At 54.7% G+C, this 27,946-nt stretch overlaps 1 protein-coding gene across 3 annotated transcripts; it reads right to left on the bottom strand.

Moving 5' to 3' along the window:
• Positions 1-226: 226 nt before the first annotated feature.
• On the bottom strand, positions 227-27,581 carry Tppp (tubulin polymerization promoting protein). Of its 3 annotated transcripts, none has more exons than XM_074077792.1 (4): positions 27,439-27,581; positions 14,655-14,972; positions 5,401-5,554; positions 227-5,072 (listed from the first exon to the last, which is right to left on the bottom strand). In XM_074077792.1, exons 2-4 carry the CDS (start codon positions 14,966-14,968, stop codon positions 4,878-4,880), a joined length of 663 nt encoding a protein of 220 aa, XP_073933893.1. In that variant the 5' UTR covers positions 14,969-14,972; positions 27,439-27,581; the 3' UTR covers positions 227-4,877. The 3 variants fall into 3 exon arrangements, with proteins under 3 accessions (XP_073933893.1, XP_073933891.1, XP_073933894.1); XM_074077790.1 differs by lacking the exon at positions 27,439-27,581 and adding an exon at positions 27,002-27,081; XM_074077793.1 differs by lacking the exon at positions 27,439-27,581 and adding an exon at positions 26,460-26,482.
• Positions 27,582-27,946: the final 365 nt, after the last annotated feature.

Here is a 27,946-nt window from a genome sequence, read left to right as displayed (position 1 = left end):
TGCGAGGTAGGTTACACAGTCCGAAGCCAGGAGTCAGACGGCTCCCTTAGGGAAATTTGACATGAAGCTGTGGAGCCCTGCTAGCGCCTGTGAGAGGAGCATGCCACACACTCTCTCCCTCCTGGCACGTGTCCTGTATGTTAGCACCTGTGAGTATCAAGGCCCAGCTGGCCAGAAGATACAACTGCTGGCACAGACGGCATGCACTTTGAGGGAAACAGATAAATTCACATTTTAACACCTTTATTCATCACTTTACCAATCTGACACAGAATGTTAACAACAACAAACACAAGGAGCAAAATGCAGACAGACACAAGCTGTTTCATGAAAGCCTTATGAGCCAGGCCATGGCAGCAAGTTCAAAAGGTGACACAATGCCTTGTGCTCTGTGGGAAGGGCAGCTCAGCCATCTAGACTCCACGGACATTCCGGTGAGTTGGTTAGATGTCAGCAGAATGCCTTTCTGAGTCAGAACCACCCATAATGTCAACATTACCCATCACACTGATAAAGTGATCTCTCATTAATAAAATAGTGTAAAAATATATTGCATATATATATTTGTTTCCCTTTCTTGAAAAAAAAACTTAGTACAAACTAGTAGTATATAACCCTTTCAAGTCTAAGTTGTGCAGGTTTCCTTTGTTGTTTGGCGTGGTTTAGTTTTTTTTTTTTTAAAGAGGTCTAAAGGAAGCGAGAAAGTTAACTTCTGCGTCTCAAAAATGCCTGTCCTGACTCCCTGTCACAAGTTCACAGGTCAGTAGTAAGTCCGTGGAGGAGAGCTACTTAGGTTCAGTGTTTGAAGGACATTCTAACCTATTGCTATCTTCACAGTGCAGCTGAATTGTCACCCTTATATGAAACAGGGTGTCCCCATGCGTCATACTGCAGGACGGGAGCAGCCAGATTGTATAGGGTTCTGCGGGAGGAAGACAGCCAGACAAGTAGGTGATTTTCCCTGAAAAAGGACAGGTGGTAAATACCGTAGGTGTCCAGGCCAACTCCTCCCTGCTCCAGTTGTTTTATCAGACAGCTACAGACAATATGTAAACACATGGGTGTGTCAGTAAAACTTTACCCACAAAAACAGGTAGCCGTAGCAGCCTAGGGCCAACTGGGGAGGGGTGCGAGCCCCTGCCCAGGGCTGGGCCTCAGTGATAGGGCAGCACAGGAAGGCAGGCAGGAGATGGCAGGTGAAAGTACTGCAGATGCCTTTTCAAAACCATCTTCCTGCATCTGCTGTAATTTCCATGTTCCCAAACGTGACACTGAGGGTATTAAAAGTTGTGAAAGTACTCCAGTATAAATATGCATCTTTTGCTATATTTTCAACATCTAATTGGAGCTTTGATTTTGGTAAAGCTGTTACCACTACCTAGGTGTTTATCTTAGAGCACTAAATACAAATAAATAGGTGTTCTGCTAGGGTCAGTGTTCTCCAACACCCTCCTTCCACCTTCTCTTCCCTGACACTTAAGACACCATCAGCATTGTCCTCCCCTGACAGAACCTGTCCTTGTCTCTGGAGTGTCCTCTGCTAGAACTTTGTCACCTGGGTGTCACTCCTGACAGAATCTGTGCCTGTCTCCTGGTTGTCACTCTGACACACCTGTCCCTGCCTCCTGGGTATCACCCCTGATAGAACCTGTCCTTGCCTCTGGAGTGTCCTCCCCTGCTAGAACTGCCCTGTCTACTGAGTGTCACCCCTGACAGAACCTGTCCCTGTCTCCTGAGTGTCACCCCTGGCAGAACCTGTCCCTGTCTCCTGAGTGCCATCCCTGACAGAAACTGTCCCTGTTTTCTGGGTGTCATCCCCGACAGAACCTACCTCTGTGTTCTGGGTGTCTCTTCTCCTAGAACCTGTCTCTGTCTCCTGAGCATCCTCCCCTGACAGAATCTGTCCGTGTCCTAGGTGTCACCCGACAGAATGTGTCCCCATGTCCTGGGTGTCACCTCCTAATAGAACTTGTCCCTGTGTCTTGGTTTGCATGCTGTGCAGTTTCTTTTATTCACAGGTAGACATGGAATTCTGTTTAACCATAGTTACTAGAAGCTAATTTTTTTGCATAAAACATGCAACATAGGCAAAACACTCTGCCTGTGTTTTCATAATGTTCAGAAACTGACCAAGGAAAATGCACGTGTCTGTTTTGTGCAGTGATATTGGAGTCCAAGCATATGTTCTGTGTTCAGAGGGTACACACAGATGCCACAACAAATTCCACAGACAATTTTAAACTGGCAGTGTGGTGACACCAAGTCTGCATGGTCTAATTCCTACTGTCCTCCTTGCTAGGTGATGTAGATGGAGGGTATGTTTTCAGAGCTACACTTTGAAACTGACCGAAGAAGGATACTGTCTTCACCTACACATGTGTCTGAGGAAACTTTGGGGACAGGAAGGGACTCGATGGATGCTTCTGTGTACCAGGCCCCACCCAAGTGCCACATGGTAGGGCTAGGGCATGGGGTTTTCCTTCCAGGAGCCCTAGAGTACTCTGGGGTTCTAGGCCAATATGGACAGGAGCACAAAAGACAGTGACTGGATTTTCAGTCACAAAACCCAAAGTGATCAGGAATGCATTCTGAGTGTTTCATCAGAAGTGAAAGAACCATTTCCTTCCAAGGATCTCACCTCCAGGGGCCTGAGATGGGTGGACCCACTGTTCTGAGCTTCTCCATCCAGTTCTGAGTAGAGCGCCATGAGGTGCTTGACTGCTTGGACAAGGTAACCATCTGTGACGGGCCTCCTTGCGATGTTGGGTGGTCCCCGAGGATGGGCACTGGCATGGTTTCTTTTGCTTAGGGTCAGTTTCCTAGGTGCTCCTGAGGCAGACCGGCCAGCCTGGGACTAGGCCTGGATCTTTGGAGATCTTTCTTGCCTGGTGATGACCCTCCCATGGAACAGGACTGTTCTGGTGTTCTAGGACCTCTTGTCAGTGTCCTGCATCCTCACAGACCACTGTGGGGTCCACTGGACCTGCTGCATGGTATGGGGAACCTCAGACATAACCTGACCCAGGTGCATTCCATTTCAGGGACTGAGGTCCTAATGGGATTCTTGTCTGTTCCACATGACTTTGCTGTGATGGTGGGAACTGGGCTGTTCACAGGAGAAAAGGATAACAGCGGTCACATGGGGCATTGTGGGTACCAGGGATGCTGGGAGGATGTAGAGAGTGCCAAGGGTCCTTCCAGGCATGGGGTAGAGCCCTGTTAGTGACCACTTATGAAAGTTGTGCCTGCCTTTCCCCAGATAGGTGAGATGATGTCTCAGAAGGGCGCCTTAGAGCCTTGGTCTTTAATACCAACACTGAACTCCCAGGATCTCAAAAAGAAGCTGTCCACTGGGCCACCCCCTCCTCCATTTGAGACTCCTCATGTTGAAGGGTTTGGCAGAACTCTGCGCCCTCAGAGAGCCCTGTTGGGTGGGAGCTCAGGTGGGCTGATGGGAGGCCTCCCCTGGGCTGTGGCACTGCCCAGGCACTCTCCAGGCTTGGGGAGGGGTGTGGCATGTCACATGCTATGGCAGTGAGGGAGGGGCCTTGCTGTCCACCTGTACTGTGGACCAGGCCATGTATCCAGGGTGCCCCCACCCCAAACACCCAAGGCACCTTGTGAGGCACCTCCCAAGGCCACTGGAGTTCTTTCCAGGACCAACCCCAGAACTACATGGCCTAGCAGGTCACACAAAAGGCTGCGGCTGTGTTCATGCATAGGGTCAGTGGTGACAGTGCCACACACCTCTGGACATCCTGGGAGGAGAGCTCGGTCCTCATACAGATACAGTGCTGAGGACAGGCCACCGTGTGACAAACTCATGCATGGAGGAGCAGGATCCTGGGCTGGCTCTGGCCAACTCCTGTGTACTCAGCAGCCCACGGCAGAAACAAAAGCCCAACTGCTATAGGCCTGAAGTCTTCTCTGGGCCTGGTTTTGGTGTCAGAGGAGGTTAGGGAAGTCTATTAAAAGGAGGCTTGAGAGAGGTGAGGATGCAGAGACTGGTGGCAGGCTTGTGAGCAGAACAGGGCAGAGTCTACTTGGGCTGCAGGCAGGAGGCCTGGCAGAAGCCTGCATCCTGTGCTGGTGCAGCAAACACTTGGGTGTCCCCAGCTTGGGGAGTGCCTCCCACCCTGGTGACATAGGGCTGGGCAGGGAGGATCTCCCCGGATTGCTCTGAGACCAAAGCAATAGCAAAGTCACTATCATTTTTTAGGACAGCAAACTGAAAAAATTCCTAGTGTCACACTCCAAGTTACCAAGCCATCCATTGTTCTTCAGCTGCCCTCAGCATTAGACCTGGTCATGGATGTGTGTGTACATTTGTGCTGGAGCAAGCATGTGCCTATATGACCTGCTGCCCCATACCTGCACAGCCTCCACCACACCCTCTGCTCAGGAAGCATGGAGGGCCCTGTTTGGGGTTAGTCTGTTTCATCTGTGCTGTTGGTTAGTTCATTAGTTCCTGTTGCCCTTGAGGCTCCTAGAAAGCTGGTCAGGAGTTCAGTGCAGCCTCTAATAGGGTCTACCCACACATCCCCACACCTATCAGCTCCAAAACCCTCCTTCCTTCCCCAGCAAACCAGATGGCCAGTGTGTGTGATCCTGGGAGACAATCTGGAAATAATAGCCATCCACTTCCAGAGTCCAGATGGGGCAGGCGTGTTAGGAAGGGTCGGTGAGTCAGGGCCCAAACCTGGGGTCTGAGAAAGAAGTGTCGGGGTCCCTGGCAGGGGTAGGCCTGGGCATTGCCCCAAAGTTGCCCAGAGGAGGCCTCTGAGTTCTGCCCCAGTGAGCACAGGAATGTAATGAAGTGTGATGGATGTGAGCCCCCATGCCGGCACCTGCAGTGTCCAGGGCATCAGCGTGCAGGGCTACTTGCCCCCCTGCACCTTCTGATCATAGGTGCCCGCATGCTTGTAGCCAGGCACATAGCCTGACTCATCCACCAGGTCCACGCGGCCAGCTTTGCCCTTGCCTTTGCCTGATGGGTCGAAGCGCTCCTTGTGGGAGCCCGTGAACTTGGTCGTGTCTGTGAGCCGTGACACAGTGGGTGAAGACACGGCTTTCTGTAAAAGAATGAAGAAAGTGTTACCACATGCTAGATGAGGGTTCCTGGTGAGGTCTGCCACCTGGCAGGGGGTACATCTCAGCCAAAGGGGTGAAGATGGACCTGCCTGGGCCACATATCCAGACATGGAATCCTCCACTCCTGGCCCGTCAGTCCTGAGTGTGAGAGGCGACAATTATTACACCAGTTCTCCAGATCTGCCCGGTGTTCATGCCAGTGTGCACCTTGGATACTACAGGGCTGTGGCCTCCCTAGGGCAGTTGTCCAGGCCCCACCCAATCATCCCAGGACCCCCACACACACCAAGCCGGGCTCTGCCCACTCACCGTGACCCCTGAGATGACAGGCGATCGGCCCTCAATGAGCCGGTGAACCTCACGCACAGCATCCTCATCGCTCTTGTCCTTGAACCGCTTCTTGGCCAGTTCTTGTAGTGCCTCCTGGAATTGCTCGAATGTGATGGTCCGGCAGGACTTCCCTCTGTGGGGCACAGGCCTTGTAAGCCACAAAGCAGATGTCCACTGGGACTAACCCTGCACAAGTGTCCTACCCCATCCTGTCCTCTGCAGTGACCCCACAGGCTGCAGCCATGGGTGACCAGCAAGCAACAACAAGCTGGAAAGACCTTCAAGGAAGCACACTCTTTCAGAACCATTGGATGTCAAGGCAGTTCTGTCTGTTCCAAGACTGGCAGTGTGGCCTCCACTCAGGAGGACAGAGGGAAAACTAGGGACAAGAGCCCCCTTGCCTCACTACAACCAGTTGAGCAGCCAGAAGACAGCCAAAGCCCATGTGGAGTTGTTACAGGTGACCCAGGAGACGGAGGTCGTGGTTAGTTACCATGAGGGGCAGGTTAGAAAGAGCTGCTTCCCCAGCCCACCCTCTGGAACCCCAGGCCCTTCCCAGGATCCTCTGTTTATTCTGCCTTGACAACAGCCCTGAGGGTGAGCACCCCCAAATGTACTCTGGCCAGTAGGGTGGCCTGAGACTAGAGCAGCCTAGACAGGATGGCCCCCGACCTGTGTGCACCTGGCCATTGCACATTGTTCAAACATCCTTACCATTTCACAAATCCTCCCTCCGAGGTCAGGCAATCTCAAAAATACTCTGAAGTTGCTATGTGTCTTTTTTTCAACTTTGATCAGATTCTCCCCAACTAATCCAAATCAGTGAGGTTGCCAATGTTTTGACACAGTTGATGCAGTTGAGGCTCAGGTCTATAGAGGCCTCTGTGTGTTACTGGGAAGTCCTAGCAGAGCAGCTCAAAAAAGCTGCCTCTCAGAGTCAAGCATGCTGAGGTCCCCAGCTGCAGGGTTCCAAGAGTCCAGGACTTGAAGACAGCGACCTGATAGAACCTGTAGATGTCCATCAGTAGAGAATCAGCAGGGCCAGGATGCATTCGAAAGGTGAGTAAAGTTGGAGTACTGACGCTAGGCAATTCCAAGACCACACTACAAAGCCTCAGTAAGGAAATGGTGCTGACGGCCTGTACACAGATCAGAACAGCTGGCCTTCAGCAAGATGTAGAGGCAAGTAGGGGAGAAAGGTTCATGGCAGCTGTTGGATCTAGAACAAAGTAAACCACCTTCTGTCCACACCTGCATCACATGTAGAATTAGAACAGTCCCAGAACTGACTTCTGGAAGAACGCCTAGGAGAGGACCTTTGTGACCTCACGTTAGGGAAAGGGTTCTTAGGAACAATACCAGAGCATGCTCCTAATGGGAAAATGGATGAACTGAACCTCGTCACAACTTGAAATCATTTGCACAACAAACCTAATGCAGGACTTGTATCTGAAATGTGCAAAGGGCTTTTAACACTCAACAGTAATTGAAAAACAGCTCAGTATAAAAAATGGACAAAGTGCAGACCACTGAAGAAGACACACGATGGAGAGCAAGCATCTGCCCATCATTGTCTGTCCTCAGGAAAATCACCCACTGGGACAGCTGCAAGTCACCTTGGGTACCACATGTCCTGCTCCCTGCTGGATGGGATGCCCGAGCACAGCTGCCTTGCAGTGGTGGTGTCTCATAAAAGCAAGCATTGTCACATCATCCTACAGTCTATTCCTGGGTTCTTATTCAAGACAAATGAAGATTTAAGCCCTCATGTGAACCCACTGGGGAATGTCATGGTCTTACTCGGTCACTAAAACAAAAACACTGCCCAAATGTCCTTCAGCCAGATGAGCACACTGGGGTACGTGGATACTGCTCAGCAGAGCAAGGACAAACCAGTGACAGATGACAAAGTGGACTCCAATTGCCAAGCCGAGGAGCCATACGTGAAGCCACTACAGCCTTGCATTTTTTTAACTGGTGCCTAAGGGTTCAGACACTTAACAGCCATAACTTGAAGACATGGGACATTCTGACCAAGAAGACAGCTAAGTCTAGGGAGGAAGATATCCCCTGGTAAACACATGGGGGTCCTGTAGCTGGGACTGTCCCATCTCACAGGGCTTCAGGGAGACCCATGTGGCCTCACAATCAGGCCAACTGGACAATATGGGAACAAAAGCCCCACTGGGGGCTGTGGTGCCCTTAGCATATAAGCTCACCAGCTGCACCTGTGACACTGTGGACCAGGCCACCTTGGGTGGGGCCTGCAGCCCAACAGTGCCTAGAGCTGATAGCCCTCTCCTCCTTTCTGGGCCCTGGGGATGCACTGGTCTCAGGCCCCTTGGGGCTTTTCTGTTTGTCCTAGGACATCAAAGACACTCTTGTATCCTACTCATGGCCCTGCCCCACTGACATGAGGATGCCAGGCCTAGCAGCCAGCCTGGCAACCTGCCACAGGGGCACACAGCCTTACCCGGGTGGCCTCGGCACCAGGCACTGCCAGCATGAGTCACTTTGGGGTGGGCTGGCTATTGGGGCTCCCCATAACAGGCCACATTCTTATTGAGCTGGATGCCTGCTCTACCAGCACCAAGAGTCCCTACCCAGCCCATGTCCTGAGTTCTACATGCTGCTGGGAGACAGGGCCCTGGCCTTGGCTCCAAGCTTGCAGGGGAGTCCTCCCTCTCCAGGAGCCTGGGCTCTTCTGCTCAGAGAAATCCCCAGAGAGAGCGAGCTCTGGGTGAGCAGCGCCCATATCTTCCCTGGGACATGAAACCCCCTCCAGGGTGCTCCTGGTACAGGAGCCTGCTCTCCAGAGCCCCAGGACTGGCAGTATCCCCAGAACCTGGGCCTTCACTGCTATTGGCTCCATCCTACCCAAAGCCAGCCCAGCAGGTTGTGGTCTACTCACATGCTCCCAGCAGCCTGGGGCTGCTTCCCAAACAATTTGTCCCCAGGTGGCAAAGGCATGCTCAGTCTCTTGCAGCCATGAATGTTGAGAGCCAGCCTAGGGCCAACACAGCCTGAGGGCAGTTCTATACCTCCAGGGCCTGCCTCTCCCTCTCATCCCATCTTTGGACTTATGCAGAGCCCCAGTCCCTCCCAGTGAAGGGCCTCACTGGGGCTGGATGGTGGCAAGAAACCTATGGAAGTGGGTAGAAGGCTGCTAGCTCTCTGGTTCCCTGAATTTGCAGAAGCTGTGGCTCCCAGAATGACCACCAGAGCGCAGTCTTGCCAGCCAGACACTGCAGGAAGATTCTGGGACTGCTGAGGGGTGGAGAGCAGGAGGTGCCACAGCATCTGCAGGATGTGAGCCTCAGGGTACTCCCATTGGCTCCTGGACTGAGACCTGAGGGCCCCAGACTGAGAGTCTCTGGGTAAGGTTCCTCCCTGATAGGGACACTACCCTGTGGGAATCCTTTCTGGATGCCTTCCATGGACATGATACAGGAGTTTACTGAGTGTGTGCTGGACCATGAAGCAGTGCCCTGCTGCATGCTGGGCCTCAGGTTGCCTATTCCCAACTAGTGATTCTGACTCCTTAGGAGCCTCAGAAATCCAGTCATTCTCATAGACACTAGTCTCTTGATCCTGCCCAGGACTCAGCAGTGGGGTCCCTGCCAAAAAGAGTGTGATACTGAGATTACAGAGCTCTATTAATTCTCTGCACCCCCAACTGGTGACTGGATCAGCCAGAGCACTCAGGAAACCTCTCAGAGATAGATGAGGCAGCCTCTGCCCTGTACCTGGAAGTACCTGGGTGCTGGGCACCTGCAGGTGCTTCCCATCATCATCTCAGGAAACAGAGCTCCTTCCTAATCCTGGCTCAGACTCAGCTGATGGACGGAAACACCCACTGGGTCAAGAGCCAAGCAGCAACCCTGCTGTGACCACTGTGCAGGCCCTCCGTGGATGTTTGTGTTTCAGTCGCGAGTAGGCGACACGTGACCCAAGTGTTTCTGCTTCCCCCAGAATAGAAATAAACCTATCCTCAAAGTCTCATTTCTCATTTGCTTTGAGCCTCAATGTGTTTTTACAGGGGTCTGGAGACTGGGGGTTGACCTTCTCCAGGTAAGCCCTAATGGCAACCACTGTGTCCACTCCACTCACTTGACCTGGCCGAGGCAGAGGTGGGTCATGGGACAGACACATCTGAAATCATTCAAACAAGTTCTGGGTGTTTGGGAAGGTTGTTTTCTGACATGGCCTACATGTATTGTCCAGCCAGGCTCAAGAGGCAGGGTAGAGGCACAGAAGATAGACTCTTGTCACCAGAATGGCTTGATACCCACCTGGTTGCTACAGACTGACCAGTGCTAACAAGGCATTGACCACAAAGCCACAGGGGCCACCAACTCAGTGACCTTCAGCCTAAGATGTTCTACATGGCCTACCCTACAAGAAGCCCGAACTCCGGGGTCTGCAGAAGCCCTGTGCTGCTGCACACAGCCACTAGAGGATTTCGCAGAGGCAGGAATGGGGACACCAGGACACCTGCATGTGCTGGGTCTTGCCCCATGTGAGGCCTGCAGGGTGGGGACACCCTCCCACAGCTTGTGACTGTCAGCTCCACCCTACCACACTGACCCAAAGAGCTACTCGGAACCAGGGAGCCTCAGGGGCTAGAGTGCCACAGGTAAGGCATCCTAGGTCCTGGAGCCCTGCACTTCCCATGGTCTCCCTAAACACTTTGGCCAGGCCCCTCTCCAGGCCCTGGTTCTGCTCCCGGGAGGGGCCAAGCCTTGTTGGCCCCAGAGCAGCTTCTGTGCAAAGCCTCCAACTGTCCACAGGCTTAAGGACAATTCCCAACACCCTGCTGGCTGGCCTTGCTATGTGTCCACGCTCTGCAGTAGCTGGCAAAGCCTCAGGCCTGGACCCTGCTCTCTGAGGGTGGGGGCTGGCTTTGCTTCCTTCTGACCTGCGTCCAGACGATAACTTGGCCACCCGGCCCTGGGTACCCTACTAACTGGCTCTGCACAAGTGTTGGGATGCATGGCACCCAGCAGGCCTGCCTGGACCCCTGGGAGGCTGCTGCTCCTCCCTTGGCCCCTCAGCTGGGCCTCCCCACCTGGGACTGTGTCAGCTCAGGCAAGGAGGAAATGGGTGAGCACAACCCAACCTTGAGATTCCAACATATCCCTTCATGCATATGCAGGCACGCACACAACTTGTGCACACAGACACACACACAGGTACACACCCACAGACGTGCCCACACAGATACGTACACATGCCCATACAGACACATGCACACAGTGCACAACAAACATACAGGTGCACACACATACATGCCTGCATAGACACACACAGGCATAACACATGCCTGTACAGACACACGTCCACAGGTGCACACACATGCCCACAGACACATGCCCACAGACACATGCACACAGACACACACACGGATGTGCTGTCCAGGGCTCCCTCAAGCTCATGTCTGCCCTGCCCAAGCATGTCAGGCCTCCATTGACCCTCTGGAGACCGGCCATCCTGAGCCCTTTGCAGGAGGAGAGTCTGGGTTAACAGCAGCCTTCAATAAAACTTGGTATAGAGCTGCAAGAAATTTGTTTAAAATTTAACACATAGTAACATCAAAACAAACAAGCTCTGCCATGGCGACAAGGACCTAAACAAAGGCTGCAGATACCCCAGCTGGCGCCACGCCTGTGGAGCCATGGCAACCTGCCCCAAAACAGAAATAGTTGGACTTTTTTCTCCCCAGTCCTGTCAGAGTCAGCGACTTCCTGGCGGTACCTAAGTGACTTCCTCGGATCTCTGAGCTCCCGAAGGAGGCAAAGACCTTTCTGTAGGAGTCCCCAAAGGGACCTTGGGCACGCACCCCTCAAATGCAAAATACGAACAGCCCCATCACAGCCACAGTTTTCTTGGAAATCAAGGGGACAGACAGCCCTGGTTGTCCTCCCAACCTGAGTTTTCAGCCCCTCCCACAGGACCCTATCCGGGAACACCCTCCCCTACAGCCCTGCTGGGGTGACATCCCCCTCCCCTCAGACGACGATGATGACATGAGCTTCATCCTCATTTTCGACATACATGGGAGGCCAGAGGACTCTCTCCCAGAACAAGGATGTCCTGAGTGGTGCCCAGGACAGAGGAGCCCCAGTGGAGTCCAGGCTCCAGGAGAGAAGGACAGTCCAAGGGTGACTGAGGGAGGATCTTGAAGGTTGGTGTCTGCAGACAGAAGAGTCAGAGTCCCTGGACCTCCCTGCAGTTCAGGCTCCTCACCCTGGCCACCTTATCACACCAACACAGCTGCTGCCTGGCTGGACACCTCCCCCATAGTGCCAGCAAGTTCACCAGGCACCAGAGTCCAGCACTGACAGCCCAGCTGCCCTTCTCCAAGGACTGCAGGTACTCACTCTCCTATACCTTGACCTCCAAGGCAGGGACACCCCAAAGTCTCCAAGCAGCCTGGAGTTTGCAGTGGGGAAAGAACTGTGCCAGGGGCCATGACTGGAGCCAGGGACCAAGTCTCGGCTCCTAAGTATCTCAATACCTGAAGTCCTATCTTCTGGGAGTGGGGTGGGGCCAGCTGGGTGTTCCCTTTATGGGGCTCTCTCATCTGGACATGAAGAACAAATGGCCTTCAATGTGGCCTCTGTAGGCTCCATCCCCCAAGTGACTCACAACCACAGTGGCCACTCCCAAGTAGGCAGTTCTACATGTATGCACATGTGTGCAGGTACAAATGTGTGCACCCATGCGTACAGCAGTGGAAAGTAGCTTCCTGCAGAAGGAACTGGAAATACCTCGGGGGTCGACTGGCCCCTGGGCAGTCCTCCTAGAAGCTTCCCAGGGCACAAGTCTCTGAGCTCCTTTACTCCTGCATCTGTCCCTCACTATGCTGGACACACTGGATTTACTGGTAGCACATGGGACCCACCCAAGATGAGGAGCAGGGTGACCTCATGGCTCACCTGAGACACCCCACATGCCCCTAACATAGGAGCAGTCTCCATGGCCCCAAGTGAGGTCAGGGTCAGGGCCAGCAAAGAACACCTGCAGGCAGAGAAGGAACACTGAAGGGGGGCTGCATAAGATGAGGAGCTGCCCAGGCCCTGTCTGCCCCCAGCTCAGACACACACAGCAAGCAGCAAGCTCTGGGCACATCAGCTTCACCTGACACACACACAGTAAATATAGCTGACCTAGTTTCCCTCTCAGTTTTGACATCATGGGGCACAACCACTTGGCCCAGCAAGAGCTCTGGACACCAGGATGAGGACAGTGCCCATGCCAGAGGCTCCAGCCCCTGATCATTTGAACATAGACCAGGTCAGTGCCCCTTGCCCATGGCTGGACAACCCATCTGTGCAGCTTTGGTCACCAGGATCTGCCTTTACCTGCCTGAGACTGACCACTCAAAGCCACACCAGTTGCTACAAGGAGGCCACATTTTCCAGTAGGGGATAGCAGGGTGGGTCTGCACCCTATGTCCTACTCACAAGAAGCCTCATGGACAGCACGGTGGGCTTCAGCAGGCCTGGAGAAGCCTCCATAGCCAAAGCTCATTGTGGGGGCCCATCCCCACAATGTCAGAGGCCAGTCACCTCAGTGAGATCCAGAGGGTTTTCAGGGCCAGTGACCACTGAGGCCCCCAGGTTGGTCCAAGAAGGGGGCTGCAGCTGTTGGCAGTGTGGGGTCCTATAGGCTGACAGGCAGACATCTGGCTACACAGAGCCCAAGTACATGCCTGGGTCCTTGGGACCTGTCCCATGCCTTGCAGATGCCTCGTGCTCCCTGGTTCCCAAGGACCCTGGTGTCCTCCAGCTAGGGAATTAGAAGAAAGAATAGCTCCCAACCCTTGGTCCCTTGTCCTTCCTACAGCAGAAATGGAATACAGTCATGATCGACAGACCCTGCTCTGTGGGGGCCACAGGGGAGTCAGAACTGCCCAGAAGTGTGACAGTTAGGAGGACCAGGGCTGAGGTCCAGGATAGCACAGAGGTCCCTAGCCAAACACCTTCTCAAGAAAGGTTGGTGCCCCTGGGGCAGTGGGACCAGGCTAGAGTAAAGGTCAAGGTCTGGGAAGAACAGGGATTGACCCAGAAGCCTCCATGGTAGACAGCAGGGCAAAGTGACCACATACCACTAGTCATGGCCTCCTGTCATAGCCTGGCCCCAGACGGCTAAACCCATCAGAGATAGGTCTGAGAAGCCACAGAGAAGGGGCCCTGATCACTGCATGGTCAAGGCTGATTGGTTCACAAAATCTGCTCATAAAGATGGAGGTCACACAGGAAGATTCTTCTCCAGCTTCACAGGGGTTGGGGGTCACGAGGTGTCAGAATGAAGGGAAGTTCAGCTCAGACTTCCCACGTAGTCCCTGGGGTAGGGAAGCCTGCAAGGTCAGTTCCCTGGAGAGGGTCAGAATTTGGGGCTCCATTTGAGTGGGTTTCACAGCCCTTTCTCAGGACTATCCAAACCCAGGACACTCCAGACACACGTCCGGGACACGCACATGCACACATGTCACAGGGACACACACACCTGCCACTTAGGATGCAGAGTGTACACACAGGCACACCTGTGATGCAGGGGTACTGTGTGCACATCTGACTCAGAAATACACATGTGCATGTCTATGACCCAGGGACATGCCTATGACTCAGACACACATGAGAACACCCAACAGGTAGAGTGCACAGGGCACAATGCATGGTTGCTGAGTCTGCAGGTAAATGCTTGGCTGCTCTCTGTTCTATTCTCTCAACTTTTCTGCACTGTAGACATTTCCCAAGTACAGAGGACAGAGGTAGACAAGTGCAAGGTAGACAGAGGGCAAGGCAAGCTGCTGTCATACTCCTGGGGATGTCATACTGCTGGGGATGGGGCTACGTGGGCCTGTATCCCACTCAACCACACAGACTCAGCCCGCAGTGGCTGGGGGCTCTGCCTGCCTGAGCTTGAGTCTAGCAACAGCTCTCTAAGCGCAAAGAGCAGAGTTCATCCCCATCAGCAAAAAGGTCTGACCCCCCCCCCTCCACAGGCCACATCCAAAGCCAAGCCCAGCACAGATAAGACAGGGATGCAGCTAAGAGTGAGGTCAAGGAGTCCAGGGGCCATCCAGGAACTCTGCACTCCCCAGGCCCACCTTGAATAGGGTGGCTCCAGGTCAGGTTCCTGGATCGTCCTTAAGGCCAGGAACATCTCACTCATACCACATCTGACGTAAGTGTCTGGCCAGCTGGGCCTGTGTGGATGGCACTTACTTGATCTTGCTGAAGACAATGTCCACATCAGTGACGGTCACGTTCTTCCCATCAATCACATGGCAGTCCCGACACAGCTTTGACCAGTTCTTGCCATGCATCTCCTTCCCGGTCGCCCGGGTGTCCCCGTGCACTGCAAACCGCCGAAAGGCTTCCTCCAGGGCGCTGAGCTCGGGGGCTGAGGCTGCCCCCTCATTAGCCCCCTCTGACTCCAGTGACAGCCGCTTAGCTGCCTTCTCCTTTGCAGGGTCCCCTGGGGACTTGGGGGGTGTCCTGTTGGCAGCTTTGGCAGGCTTGGCCTTGCTTTCAGCCATGTTGCTGGAGAGGACAGAGAAGACAGGACTCATTTTGTTCATGGCCCAGGCTACCACATAACAAAATAGGAGACTCACTGTGCACCTTGGTGGTAGGCCAGAGGTGCAGCCTCACCAGGAGCCAGGACCCCCTTGGAGCCAACTACCCAGTAGACCAGTGTCACTCTGGCTGTGAGACTCAGTACCAGGACCTTGTCGGCTGGGACCCGCAGGCTCCAGGCCAAGGAGACTGATTCTACTACAGCAGGCCCCATCCTGGGTGCTGGCCCCCACCAGGCATGGTCCCATGGCCTCCTCCCATGCCACACCTGCTGCACCACTCTGGGGGATGCCCCGGGGTCTGTGAAATGGTACTGTTCAGATCTCTCCTACCCCAGATCTGAGCCTTCTGACCAGAGGTCTGGAGTGGCCCTGAGGACATAATCCCAGACAGTAGTTTCCCCTCAAGCTCAGGGAAGGGGACCACCTGCGGGGAGGACCTGCAGAACAGCAGGAATACTCTCTGGGCTTTACAGGATGCTGATCTCCAAAGCAGGCGGGTGTTCTGTGGACCTAAGAAGACTGGAGGTTGTGCCACCTCCCAGCAGGACTTGGTAGGGCTAGGCAATGCCAATGACCACACTGTGGACACTGCCAACCTAGGTGGGACAGGACGTGTTCAGTTCTGGCCCCGAAGAGCAGCTGCAGGCCAGTCAGCACCTTCCTAGAAACAGCACCCAGCATCTCCACAAGGAAACTCGTTATAGGCATACAGCCATCTGCGAGGCCAGTGCCAAGCTTGCCTCATGACTGAAATGGCCCCTTCCAGGCTGGAGGTTCTAACACCAGTGTGGCCAAGCCATGATCTCCATCACCCAGGGATGGCGAGCAGGCTTCTGCCGAACTCAAGATGGTTCTCCAAACAGTGAGAACAATGCAGATGATACTCAGCCACTAGGATGGGGACTCTCGAAGTCTTGTTCCCAACCTCCTTGGCCCCCTCCTTAGAACAGCATGAAAATTATAACTCAGAAAGATGCAGTCTTGACCATACTCAGTGGATGCACCTGTAACCCCAGTTACTCAGGAGGCAGAGATCAGAGGGTTCACATTTTGAGGCTAGCCTGGCAAAAAGTTCACAAAACCCCATCTCAACAACAAAAACCCAGGCATGTGGCAAGCAGCTATCATCCCAGCTGTGCAGAAGGCATAAATAGGAGGAGTGCAGTCTGAGGGTAGCCCAGGCAAAAACATGACAGCCTACCTAAAAAAAAAGCACCTAAAAAACAAAAAGGAGCAGCTCACGCAGTAGAGCACCTACCTAGCAGCATAAGTCCCTGAGTTCAAACCCCAGGACCACCAAAAAAAGAAAAACACTTTGATACTGGGCTTTGAACTCGAGATGGTACTGGAGGGGGTCTGCAGAAAGGGGAGTGGACAGATGCCAGGACACCAGACTCAGGAGGCCATGGCCAAGGAGTATAGAAAGATCCCAATTCTGGGATTCCTGGGCTGAGTGGTCCAGAACATTCTCCACCCTACAGCAGAAGCTGACACCAGACATTTCCTGCTGCAAAGGAGCAGAGCAGTGGCCCTGTTCTCAGGGCCCAGTGCTGAGGTTCTTGGGAGAATGAGCCCAGTTTGGTCCTCAGAAGGCCTACGACAGCAGGTAGTGGGCACCACTGGCAGGAGGTGCCGATGAGAGGGGAAGGTAAACATGCCTGGGCTCTGCCTGGTCTCCATTTTGCTTTACCCTGAATGTGTATCACCTTAATAAAATATCTTTAAAAGTTTTCTTTAAACAAAAATAATAAGATGAGTTAGGCCCTAAGTGTGGCTGTATGAAGACCACCAAGGCCATTGCTTGGTCTGTGGAAAGTAGGATGCATCAGCCCTGGGAGACAGCAAGGGGCAGGGGTGCTGCAGCTGTCAGAGAAGGCTCAAAGGACTCTGGGGGCCAGGGAGCAAAGCTCATGTCACCAGAATTCTTTTCTAGTGTGTACTGCTTCATCAACCCAGGATGACAGCAACTTTAATCTGAAGAGAATGGAGGCTGCAGCAGAAAAGTCCAGGATTTCAGAGGGGCCCAGAGCAGCCATGTGCCTACGCCTCCCTCATCCAAAGCCCTGCTCTTCCTATCCCTGCCCTTCCCACCCCCAGAGCCATGGGGTGGCTGTGCTGCAGCTTCTCCCTGTCCCCCAGGCAGAGGCCATGTTCCCCTGGCTTTCCTGCCCCTTGGTCTTTGAGGGTGACTGAACCCTGGGGGTCCTTCATGCCTCTTCCTACCCATGCTGGTGCAGTTTCCTCCATCAGGGAAATAAGGCCATTTAGAAGAGGCTCCCAGAAGACACACTTGACCTATTAAGTGCAGCAACTGAAGAAAGAGACTGCTTCCCAGGTGTGCATCCTGCATGCCCCAGGTGTGCAGCTGCACCCCAGGTATGTTCTCTGCACCTCTCTCCTGTTGGCCTGTGACTCTGGGGAGCACCCAGGCAGCAGAGGCATTCCCCCAGCCTTGTCCTGGCATGAGATCACTGCCCTGCTCCTACAGAGCTATCAGCAGGTGCCCCTTCCTGGATCAGCCCCCTGAGCTGTGCCCTCGCCCTTGGGAACAAAGAGAAAAGCAGATGAGGTGAAGGAGAGGAATGGCGCCAGGGCTGCTCAGAAGCTGGGGTCAGGAGAATGGGAACTGGTAACTGGAACAGGGTTTGGAGACAGACTATGTTACCTGATTTGCATCTGCAGATGGGGGCTGGGGAGGGCAGGGGAGGCCAGCTGGGAGGTGGAATTACAGAACTCACAGTGAGAAGAGGCCCAGGGGCAGCTGTCAGGGACAGCACACCTCCCTAGGCCTAGGCACGCTTTCACCTTACCTCTCAGCCCACCCTGAGGACCATTCCTGCTCCAATAGGCCCCACAGCAAATCAACCAGGTCCCATTTTTCAGAATGAAAAATGCTGAAGTAAAATCTACAGAAAAAAACTTCTTGAAGCAGTATCTAAAGAAAAGGTGACAGAGGAGAGATCCACTGACACACACACACACAGGCCAGAGCATCAACTAGACATAACCTGAGCAAACAGCCCCCTCCAGGAGGACTGGAAATTGGGGTGGCAGTGAACTGCCTGTAAGACCAGGTATGTTATCAGGAGCTAGTACCAATAATTAGGATCATGTGTTGTGAGAAAGGCAGGCACCCGTGAGCCTGGCAGGAGTCCATGAGCAGCAAAGCATCTGTGAGCAGGACAGGTGTCTGTGAACAGAACAGGTATGTCAGCAAAGCTGGTATCTGTAAGCAGGGCAGGTGTCCATAAGCAGGGAATGTGTCTGTGAGTAGAACAGGTGGCTGTGAGCAGGGTAGGTGTTTGTGAGCAAGATGGGTATCTGAGCAGGAGCAGGTGTCTGAGCAGGGCAGATATCCATGAGCAGGGCAGGTGTCTGTAGTAGAACAGGTGTCTGTGAGCAGGGCAGGTGTTCATGAGCAGAGCAGGGATTGTTATGTCACGAGAACAGCAGCCTCCATGCTTCCTTGGGCAGGGTGTGGTGTGTCTTGAATGTAGGTGGTATGTGCCTGCTTTCCCAGTCACACCTACCCTCCTCCACCCTTTTTCCCCAGGCCTCATCAGTTTCCTCACCTGCTGCATCTGCAGCTCCATCTGCTATAGACCCAGGTGTCTGGGAGGACCCTTCCTATCCTCCAGCCCCTCTCCCCCCATCACAACCCTTGATCACTGCCTCCCCTGTGCCGGGCTGGGCGTTCTGGGCATTCCAAGATGGCTAAAGGAGGTAGCACTGAACAAGTGGCACCGATGCCAGTGGGCATCTGGCCAGAGGCCAGAGCTCCAAAGGAGCCTCCATCCACCCAGACCTGCCAACACCACAGGTCTACCCTCTCTGGGCTCAGACCCTCAGAGTTAACCCTGGCCTTGGCTCCTGGACTCACTGTCCCTGGGAAACTCTGTCCTGATGTCAGAAGATGCCCAGGCAGTGCTGAAAGAGACCAGCCAGGGACTTCCACTGACACCACCATTGGCCCTGGCACAGCTGATACGCAAGCTACCTCTGGCTGGACCCTTTCATCCCCATGAGTTACAGAGTGGAATCACTGATTGAAGGAGTTCCCCAGAGCCTCATGCCTAAGGGACCCCATGCAGACCAGCATGCAGCCCACGGTGAGAAGCCATCCTAGCAGAGGAGGGTGCTCTGCAGACATGCTGTGAGCAGCACCGACCCAAAAGGCAAACATTCCTTGTGAAATAACCAGGTTTGGAGCATCAGGTGGGTGCAACAGGACCTTAACCCCAGACCTGTAACCACTCGGGTATACAGAAGGCCCTGATTGTCTCTCACCATGGACATCCCCACTGAAGATAAAGGCATGACGGTGATGCTGGGCCTGGGGGCCATTCCTGCCTCTGAACCCTGAAGATGCTATGCCGTGGTCAGACATGCTGTGTCCCCGCCAGAGGCTGCACTGTGGCCAGACTTGCTATGGTCCTGCCAGTGGCTGCACTGTGGCTGGATATGCTATGACCCTGCCAGTGGCTGTGCTGTGGCTGGAAGCACTGTGGCCCTGTGAGTAACTACACTAACTGAACTTGAGATCTTGCTGGTTTCCCATCATCTCTTCTTCTAGGGGTGAAAGCACCCACCCCTCACTGTGCTGGAGCCCAGGAGCTGTGAGGGGCACACTGTGCTAGCAGGAACAGGTGACTCCCAGCTGGAGATAAACACTGTCACAGGCCCTGCAGGTGAGAAGGGCTTTGGTATGGATAGAGAGGGAGGCTTCTGAGAGACACAGCTAGCCGGTGGGAGAAGGCTCCTGTCCCCAAAATCTGCCAGGCATCCCCAAGGTCCCTGGTTTGCATCCTACCATAGCTTCCCAGGCAGATGCCAGCCTTGGCAGGACGGCAAGTGCAGTGCAGCTGAGACCCTCCAAATCTTTACACCTGAGCCCTGTCCATGGATAGCATGGTCCACCCAGGCGGCAGCAGAGTAGCCTTCAGTCCACTGGAACTGCTGGACCCTCACTGGGCCCACTTGGTCTGGAAGAGACACTGTCACAGCCAACTCCTGCACCTGTGCCAGACACACGGTGGCCACCACTACTGGCCAGGAACCTCACAGGCTCCAGTTCTGACCTAGGCGCGTGGAGGCCCTGGCTACAGAGCTGCCCTTAGGACACAGCTGGCTCTAGAAGGCAGCCTGCACTGCACACAGCATGGGGGAGGGAAGGGGAAAATGCCCCTACTCTTCAAGGCATCCCAATAGGAGCACTGCAGGTCAGGGATGGCCTTTTCTAGAACGTCCCATAGACTTCATTTCAGCCTGGTCTCTGGAGGCTAATGGGGGCAGAAGGAAACAGCCCCAGATAAAACCAAAGCACAGTGCTGCCGAGCCCACAGGAGCCCAGAGCACAGGCCACCTGACTTCCTTTGACCACCAGCCAGGCTGCTCTCAGTCCCTTTGCTGCTCTCGCTGGCAAAGCTTACATCAAGGAACAACCAACTCCAAAGAGCACAGTGAACTGAAGCCCAAGAGAGAAAAGTCCCTCTAAAATGGGAAGAAAAAATGGACAGTGTCCACTCAGAGCTGCCCGCCCCTCCTTGCTTCCATGCCCACCAAGGCATGGAGACCCCAGGATCTCCTAGGGGCTCCTCCATCATCAGGGTGGGCTTAGGTGCATGGGATCTGGACATGTCCGACTGCCTGGCACAGCCTGGAGAGGGCTCACTGAGATGAACACAGGCAGTTCAGAGTCTGAGGACACCAGGGGCTACACAGTGCTCACCCCACACCCACGCTTTACTTCAGGTCCACTTGAGCACAACATGACCTCTGGTAATTGTTTATTTTAATCATAACCCAGTCACCCACCCCACTGCTCCTTGGGACACTCGATGTGAACAGCCACTCGTCCCAGGCAGAGAGCTCCCCAGGCAGGCACAAAGCAGGCATTTTCTGAGTGTGCACATCCCCCAGACACCAGAAGCCCAACTCCATCGCGAAGTGTACACTGGTTCCTCGGCACCTGCGCTCACACACTGCCCAGAGGCCCCACAGCCTCACGTGTGATCAGGGCTGGCCTGGCTCAAGAGCAGTCTTGGCTGCTTTCCAGATAGACCATGGGTCAGGGCCCAAAGGCCAGGCTGCTGCCCTTCAGGGTGACCTGAGAACCAATCCCAAAAGTCACGCTGTTTACTGTTTTCAAATAATACATGATTTCCCAGGAAATGGTTGGGGGGGGATGAGTGTGAGCTGCTACATCCACAACCACACACGTCCTGGACCTAGACTGGACTGTGAGCAGGCAGGACAACACTGTCCAAAAGACCCGATCCTCAGGTCACTAGAGCAGAATCCTGGGCTTCGCTGTCAGGGAAACCAAGAAAGTCAGAAGGTTGGTGGGTACAGGCACCTCTACCCACCCGGGATTTCTTTAGGCCACCAGTCACCCTGTCCCCCAGCCTCTAGGGAATCCACACTCGGCCCATTGCCCATGAGCCACAAAGCACTGCTTTCACCACTCTTGGTAGTGACAGGACTGCAGCAAATTCAAGGGAGTGTTGGAGCTACTGGCTTATAGCTCCAAGAATAAGAAAGTGAGGACAGTGCAGTGCTTAGCCATGGGGCCAGAGAGGGACCAAGTCAAGGACAGTGTGGCAAACCCCAACCCTGAGTGTCAGTCCAGACTAGGCACATGGAAGAACGATGGAGTGTTCCAGAGCACTCAGTGACTGTTCTAGGTTGTCCTCACTGCACTGGTTACCCCGGTCAAACACACCTGGACTCCCCAGAGGCCAGACAGCTTCAGGGATAAGAGTCAGAGCAAGAGGACCGTGTCACCAGCAATCAGTGCGGGCTCCCAGGCTCAGCTGTCCAAGGCCAGTAGGGAGCGCTGAAATCAAATTCCATCACTCATCTCTGATCAAACACTATTCCTCTAAAGCCAGAAGGATACAACATGCAAGTCCCAGGGGAATAAAATGAAGACCCAGGGAACATGCTTTCGCACAGCCATGTTTTGGGATCTGGTCACAGCAGAGGTGCTGTGCAACTGTCCTGCCCAGGCACTTCCCACAGTGACAGGCCAGGGTTTGAGGCCACGCTCCCTGGGGAAGCAACTCGGGAAGCAGCTCCACTGAGAACGCTGCAGAACAGTCAGCATCAACACAGCTTCACAAGCACCAGAACACACTGGTACCCCTGAGCCCACCTTCTGGGCAGCCCAGGGCTGTCCTTGAGTATTGGGACAGGGCCATGGAGACTTGCCAGCACCTGCAGCCGACCTGGGGCCAGGTGGTTCCCAGCAGAGGCACGGTAATGGGTCAAATGGTGGCCCTGGAAAAGATATGTCCACATCCTAATCTCAGAAGCTGTGAATGGGACCTTGTTTAGAAAAAGGATTATCCACAGTTAGGAACTGAATCCTACAGAAGTTCTCTGTGACACACAGGAGAGAGTCAGAGCAAGCAGCTGTCCACTGCTGAAGCTCAACCCCATCATGGTGCTGGGGTGGGGCTTTTTGGAAGAGACTAATCTTGTGAATGGATTAATGCCTTCTTTACAAGGCTGGAGGGAGTGAGGCTAGACCCTTCCAACCTCTGCCTTCTTCCAGGTAAAGACACAAGGTCTGTCCACTCTGGAAGATGATGCAATTAACCACCATCTTGGAATCCAATCAGCAGACAGCGAACCTGCAGGCACCTTGACCCTGGACTTCCAGCCTCCACAATTGTGAGAAATAAATTTCTGTTCTTTATAAATTACCCAGGCATGGGTATTTTGCTACAGCAGCACAAATGGACAGAGAGAGAAGGCTGCATGAAGCCAGAATAAGTGGCTAGTGAGGCGGCCACACCCCCAAGAGTGGAAAGGCCCTCCCTGGAGCCCCGAGTCCTGCCAACCTAGTATGTTGGGCTTCTGGCTGCCCAATTTGTGTCAATTTGTCATACAGTCTCCCGACTCTGGCAGAAGGGGCTCCCAGCCCCCAGAGGGAGCAGTGTAGGAAAAGCCATTAAGGTGGCAGCACAAAAGCCTAGAGGCCAGACTGGGCAAAGGGTCAGATAGGGCTGGACTCCAGAGTCCTAGGAGGTCAGCCCAAGCAGTTTGGGTTTTAAGTAGGGGACTGCTGTACGACACCTGTCTTCTGTGACACCCACATCACCTCCAGTTGGAGCGTGCTGGGGCAGAGAAAATATGGCACACAGACTAGACCAGCAAAGACCTGAGTGAAGCCCGAGACCCTGGGCAGGGAGATGGTGAACTTGTAAAGAGCTAAGCTGCATTCATGTACAAAGTGGTCATCTTCCAGATCTGGAAGCCTTGTGAACAACCATCTGAGGTCCTTGGGAGAAGAGAGGGTTGTTGCAGGACACAAAATGCACTATCCCTGAAGGAAAAGACTTTTTTTTGGCGGTCCTGGGGTTTGAACTCAGGACCTCACACTTGTGCTCTACCACTGAGCCACACCCCTCACCCTTTTTTTGCTGTAGTTATTTTTCATATTTTTTTTTTGCCCAGGCTGGCCTGAACCTCAATCCTCCTACCTATGCCTCCCAAGTAGCTGGGATCACAGGCATGCACAGCCATGCCTAGCTTATTTGTTGAGATAGGGTTTGCTAACTTTTCTTTTTGTATGGACTGGTCTCAAACTGCAGATTTATGCATCCTGGGTAACTGGAATTACAGGAGTGAGCCACAACACTGTCCCGTCCCCCCCCCCAAAAAGATTCTTAAATCACACAATAATGAAACTAAGAACAACTCCTGTCATCAAAGAGCAGCACTGACCAGTGTGATTGCCACACCTACAACCTCAGCACTCTGGAAGCTGAGGCAGGAGGCTCACAAGTTCCAGGACATCCTGGGCTACATAGCAAGAAGGCCCTGTCTCAGAAAACAAAACAACCACCACCAAAAAAAAAAAAAATAGCATTGAGAACCTGAAACTGCAAACCTGGAGGTATTTATTATACATAATAAATTCTGGCTTGTCCAAGATATGTAAAGAGCCTCTACAGTCAAAAAGAACAAAGGAGACAGTTCAAATGCCCAGCAAGTATGAGAAGTGCTTGGTTTTGTTGGCATGATCAGGAAAGTGCAGACAGAAACCTAAATCATACATGACCACATCCTCCAGGACAGTGGCATTTTTAAGGGCTGACAATGCCACATGCTGGCGATGTGTAGCACTGTGCAGGGAAGACAACAGTCTGACCCTTTGGACAGCTGCTGGGAGCTGCCCACAAATCTGCAGACAGACAAGATCTGAGGCCAACCCCACAGAAACGTTGGCCCACGAGACCCAAAAACATGCAGGGAGGCCCAAGGCAGCTTTGTTCATAGCTGCCCAACAGGAAAACAACCAAAGATAATGCAACCATGGCAGTGCACAGAATGGATGCTATAGAGCTATGAGTGGGTTACTCAGACATAAGACTGATCAAAGTCAGCCTGCACAAAAGACTATTTGCTATATGATTTCATGAAAATACTGACAAAACCAAACCAGTACCCAGGGATGTATGCGGTGAAACTAACAAAAACTGAGACCCCCTCACCAACCCTCCGGACGTGACAAAGGGTAGCTGGAACAGCTGGCAGGAGGCAACTGAATCCAAGACTGTGGTGGGGACCCTGTGCGGGGACCCTCAGGGACCAGGTATCTGGCAGAAGTGGGACCAGTCGGTCTACCCCCTGGCAGGTGGGAGATGGAGCTGGAGTTAACTGTGTGAGAGGCCCTCCTCCTCATATATGCTTGAAAGCCTTTTAATATTTCTTCCCCAAAGGAAGTCTTACATTTGGATATAGATATTAAATTACAGCTTACAAGTGATTGTTTATATCATTGTACAGTTAAAGGGACTAGGGACCCTAAATGGGTTTAATTCCTCATCAGGAACTGACATTTGGGGACACCTGCTGTTTCTGTCCATAGGCTTTTCCCCTGATAACAGGAAGTCACTGTCCTTTGAGGACCTCCAGGGACTGCAGATCACAGAGCCTGCACCCTCCCTTCCAGGACTCCAACAGGGCTGATAGGGGATGCTGGGGAGGAAACTCCTGAAGGCGCTGCAGAGCAGGGATTCTGTGTGAAAGGGGCTCCTGGGGGTAGGGGAGGTGCCATGGGGGAACTCCTGTGGGTCTTGGATGGGGTGCCCTGGGTGAGGGATATCTTGGGCCAAGGATGTCCTGTGGGGGGGGATGCCCTGGATGGGGGATGTCCTGGATAGGGGTTACCTAGGGAAGGGATGCCCTGGATAAGGGGTACCTTGGATGAAAGGTGACATGGGTCAGGGAGTGCTGTGGGTAGGGAATGCCTTGGACCGTGGATCAGGTGTCATGGGTGGGGGAGACTGAGGTTAGAACATGTGGCTGCTCCCCCCCCAACACACACACACAAGATGGAAGCTGCTCTTCCTAGGAGGGGATGAAAATCAAGCAAGTGCATGGAGGTGGTGGGGCTGACAGCCATGTCTGAGCACTGGCTGTGGCTGGGCAGCTTCACCCCTCCCTTCCCAGTAGAATTGGACAGTACCCATTCTCCTGCTGGGGGTACATGGCCTCAGGTGGGCACAGCTTTACTGGTGGAAGGACACTGGCTGGACAGACACTCCAAGGAACTTGAGGGCAGGACATTGGAGATCACACCTTCCTCTGCTCCTCCCCCTCACCAGGCAGGGACACTATAAATAGGCTGCATGGAGGTTGGCAGCTTCTGCAAGGAAGCTTCTAATTCTCAGTCTGCTGGGAGCAGTGAGCCACCTAGCAGAATGGTGCCACTCGTCAGGGATTGCTCCTAAACCTCAGCAGGTGATGGGCAGTCTTAATTTTCTTAAATGCAACTGCCTTACCACTAGCATATTTTCCCCAATGAGCATTTGTAATTTATAATAGTTAAAAGAGCTATTTACTGCAGCATCAAAGGATTTGGGAAGATGGACCAAACCAGGTCCAGGAGGAAAAAATACACCCAACACACCCTTGACCTTAATCTTCCTCACTTTCCCATTCTGTGAAGACAGATGATTTTTCAATAGCCCCTCAAATTAGGAGACCTTTCTGAAGGGTGGATCCCTGTGGAAATCAAGAGCTATGGGCACTTTCCCCCAAGAAAGGGCTTGCACCCTCATTCAGGCCTCCCACAGAAACCCCGAGCTTGGGCTTCGCCTATCAGGGGCACAGGATGGGAGAGGGGCTGCGACAGCCGCCAGCCCCCAGGGAACCCAGTTTAGGGTTTGGCAAGTGCTCTTGGCCCTGTACGCAGCGCGCCCCGCGTCACCTCCCAGCTCTCCACGCCCGGGAGGAGGGACGTCGGGAGGGGTCGCGGTGTTCACCGCTCAGCCTGGCCTTCGCCGGCCACGGTCACGTCCAGGCGTGGGAGCAGAGCGCGTTGGCCGGAGTCCCCAGGGACCCGCGCGGGGAAGGGCCAACCCTCGGGGGCGATGGCAGCTGGTCGCCTTATATCCGGCGGACCCGGACCCTGCCCAGCAGCCACGCCACCCCTCACCTCGTTGAAGGCCTGATTTACATAACCCAAGCCTCGGAATAAAGGCTTCCGAGGAGGTGGACAGACCCGGGGGTGCGGAGGACCGGGTCCTGGCAGGCAGCACGTCCCGATGGCGCGATGCGCCCGCGCAGGTGAGGAGCCGCCCGGGCCGGCAGGCGGCTGGGTGCTGAGCGCGGACGCTGTCACCTGCAGGATGGGGACGCTGGCCAAGACACGGGCCCAGGCGGGCGTGCGAGCGGTCCCTGCCTCCCCCGTTCCACAGCAGGGTCCTACCGCCGGCGGCCTCCGGGACCTGGCGGGAAGCCCGCGGGGCGCCCTCGGTCCGCTGCGTTCTCGGAGACGCGAAGACAGGCCAACGTGCCCTGCTGGGGCACCGCAGGCTTGTCCTTGCGGGGCCGTCCCCGCGGAGCCCGAGCGCCTGCAGAGACAGCGGCCGGGGCCGCCGGGGACAGTCGCAGGTGGCCACATGGACCGGGGTGAGGCTGAGTCCGGGCCCCCCACGCCGCGCCCCGAACCGCGGACAGCGGCCCGCACCCCCTTACCTCGTAGATGCGTCGACTGCGGCGGCTCAGCGACTGAGCGGCGCGCCCCGCGGCCCCAGCGCTCGCGCCCCCGCCCCGGCCCCGCCCCCGCCCCGCCCCCGCGCGCACCGCGGCCCCGCCCGGCCCCGCCCGGCCCCGCGCCGCGCACCGAGACCGGAGGCCGCCGCTGCCTTACAAGGCCGCCCGCCGGCCACCGGGCGCCGCTCGGCGCAGGGCGCGGCCGTCCGTAGAGCGTGGGAACCGGCGGAGGCTGGGGAGGGGCTGGCGGGGCGCACCTGGCCCTCGGGCCCCGGGCGTGCGGCCAGTCCCGGGCGGGGGCGCGGAGGCCGGAGGCCAGTGATGTACCCGCCCAGAGCCGGACAGAGGTCGCGCCCCGCGCCCCGCGCCCCGCTAAAGGGCTCGTGAGCCCCACTGAGACGCGGGCCACCCCAGGTTACCGATGTGAGAAGCGATCCTGACAGCCCTTGTCCTTTCGTTCTTTCTGGGGACACCTGCCACGGCCTCCACCCAGCAGGCTCTCTGGTGAGGGAGGGGCCGTACAGCCTCAATGGGAGGGGACTCTGTAGAAGATTCTAGGGCTAGAGATGACAGGGGGATCCCTGAGGTGCTGGGGGATGAGACTTGGGTGCAGTGTGTTCCCTCCGTCTCCAGGCCCTGTCCTTTTCCCTTGGCTGCACTACCACCCCCAGCACACACTCACACACACATCTCCCAGGCTCAGTCCTTTTACCTAACTGCAGGAGCCCACCTCCCCCTTCGCAGCCCCCCCACCCCGCACCACTCACACACCAGGCCTTTTACTGGTGCTCAGCTGGAACACTTCAGCTCGGTACTCTAGCCAAGTCAGGGAGCCCCAAAGAGGCAGCAGGGCCCTTGGGCAGCTTGCCCCTCCCCCATGGTGGCCCCTGAACTACACAGCTTCCTCCCAGACCCTCTAGTTTCTTC

Source organism: Castor canadensis, chromosome 6, assembly GCF_047511655.1.
Source record: "Castor canadensis chromosome 6, mCasCan1.hap1v2, whole genome shotgun sequence".
Lineage (NCBI taxonomy): Eukaryota > Metazoa > Chordata > Mammalia > Rodentia > Castoridae > Castor > Castor canadensis.
This window is presented reverse-complemented; position numbering and strand designations above follow the sequence as displayed.

What these genes read in the sequence shown, in the direction of transcription:
- Tppp (XM_074077792.1), bottom strand. Translation starts at nt 14,968, where the DNA reads ATGGCTGAAAGCAAGGCCAAGCCTGCCAAAGCTGCCAACAGGACACCC. An exon ending in ATTGTCTTCAGCAAGATCAA is followed by an intron (nt 5,555 to 14,654) that starts GTAAGTGCCATC and finishes TGTGCCCCACAG; the next exon opens with AGGGAAGTCCTGCCGGACCA. An exon ending in CTGTCATCTCAGGGGTCACG is followed by an intron (nt 5,073 to 5,400) that starts GTGAGTGGGCAG and finishes ATTCTTTTACAG; the next exon opens with AAAGCCGTGTCTTCACCCAC.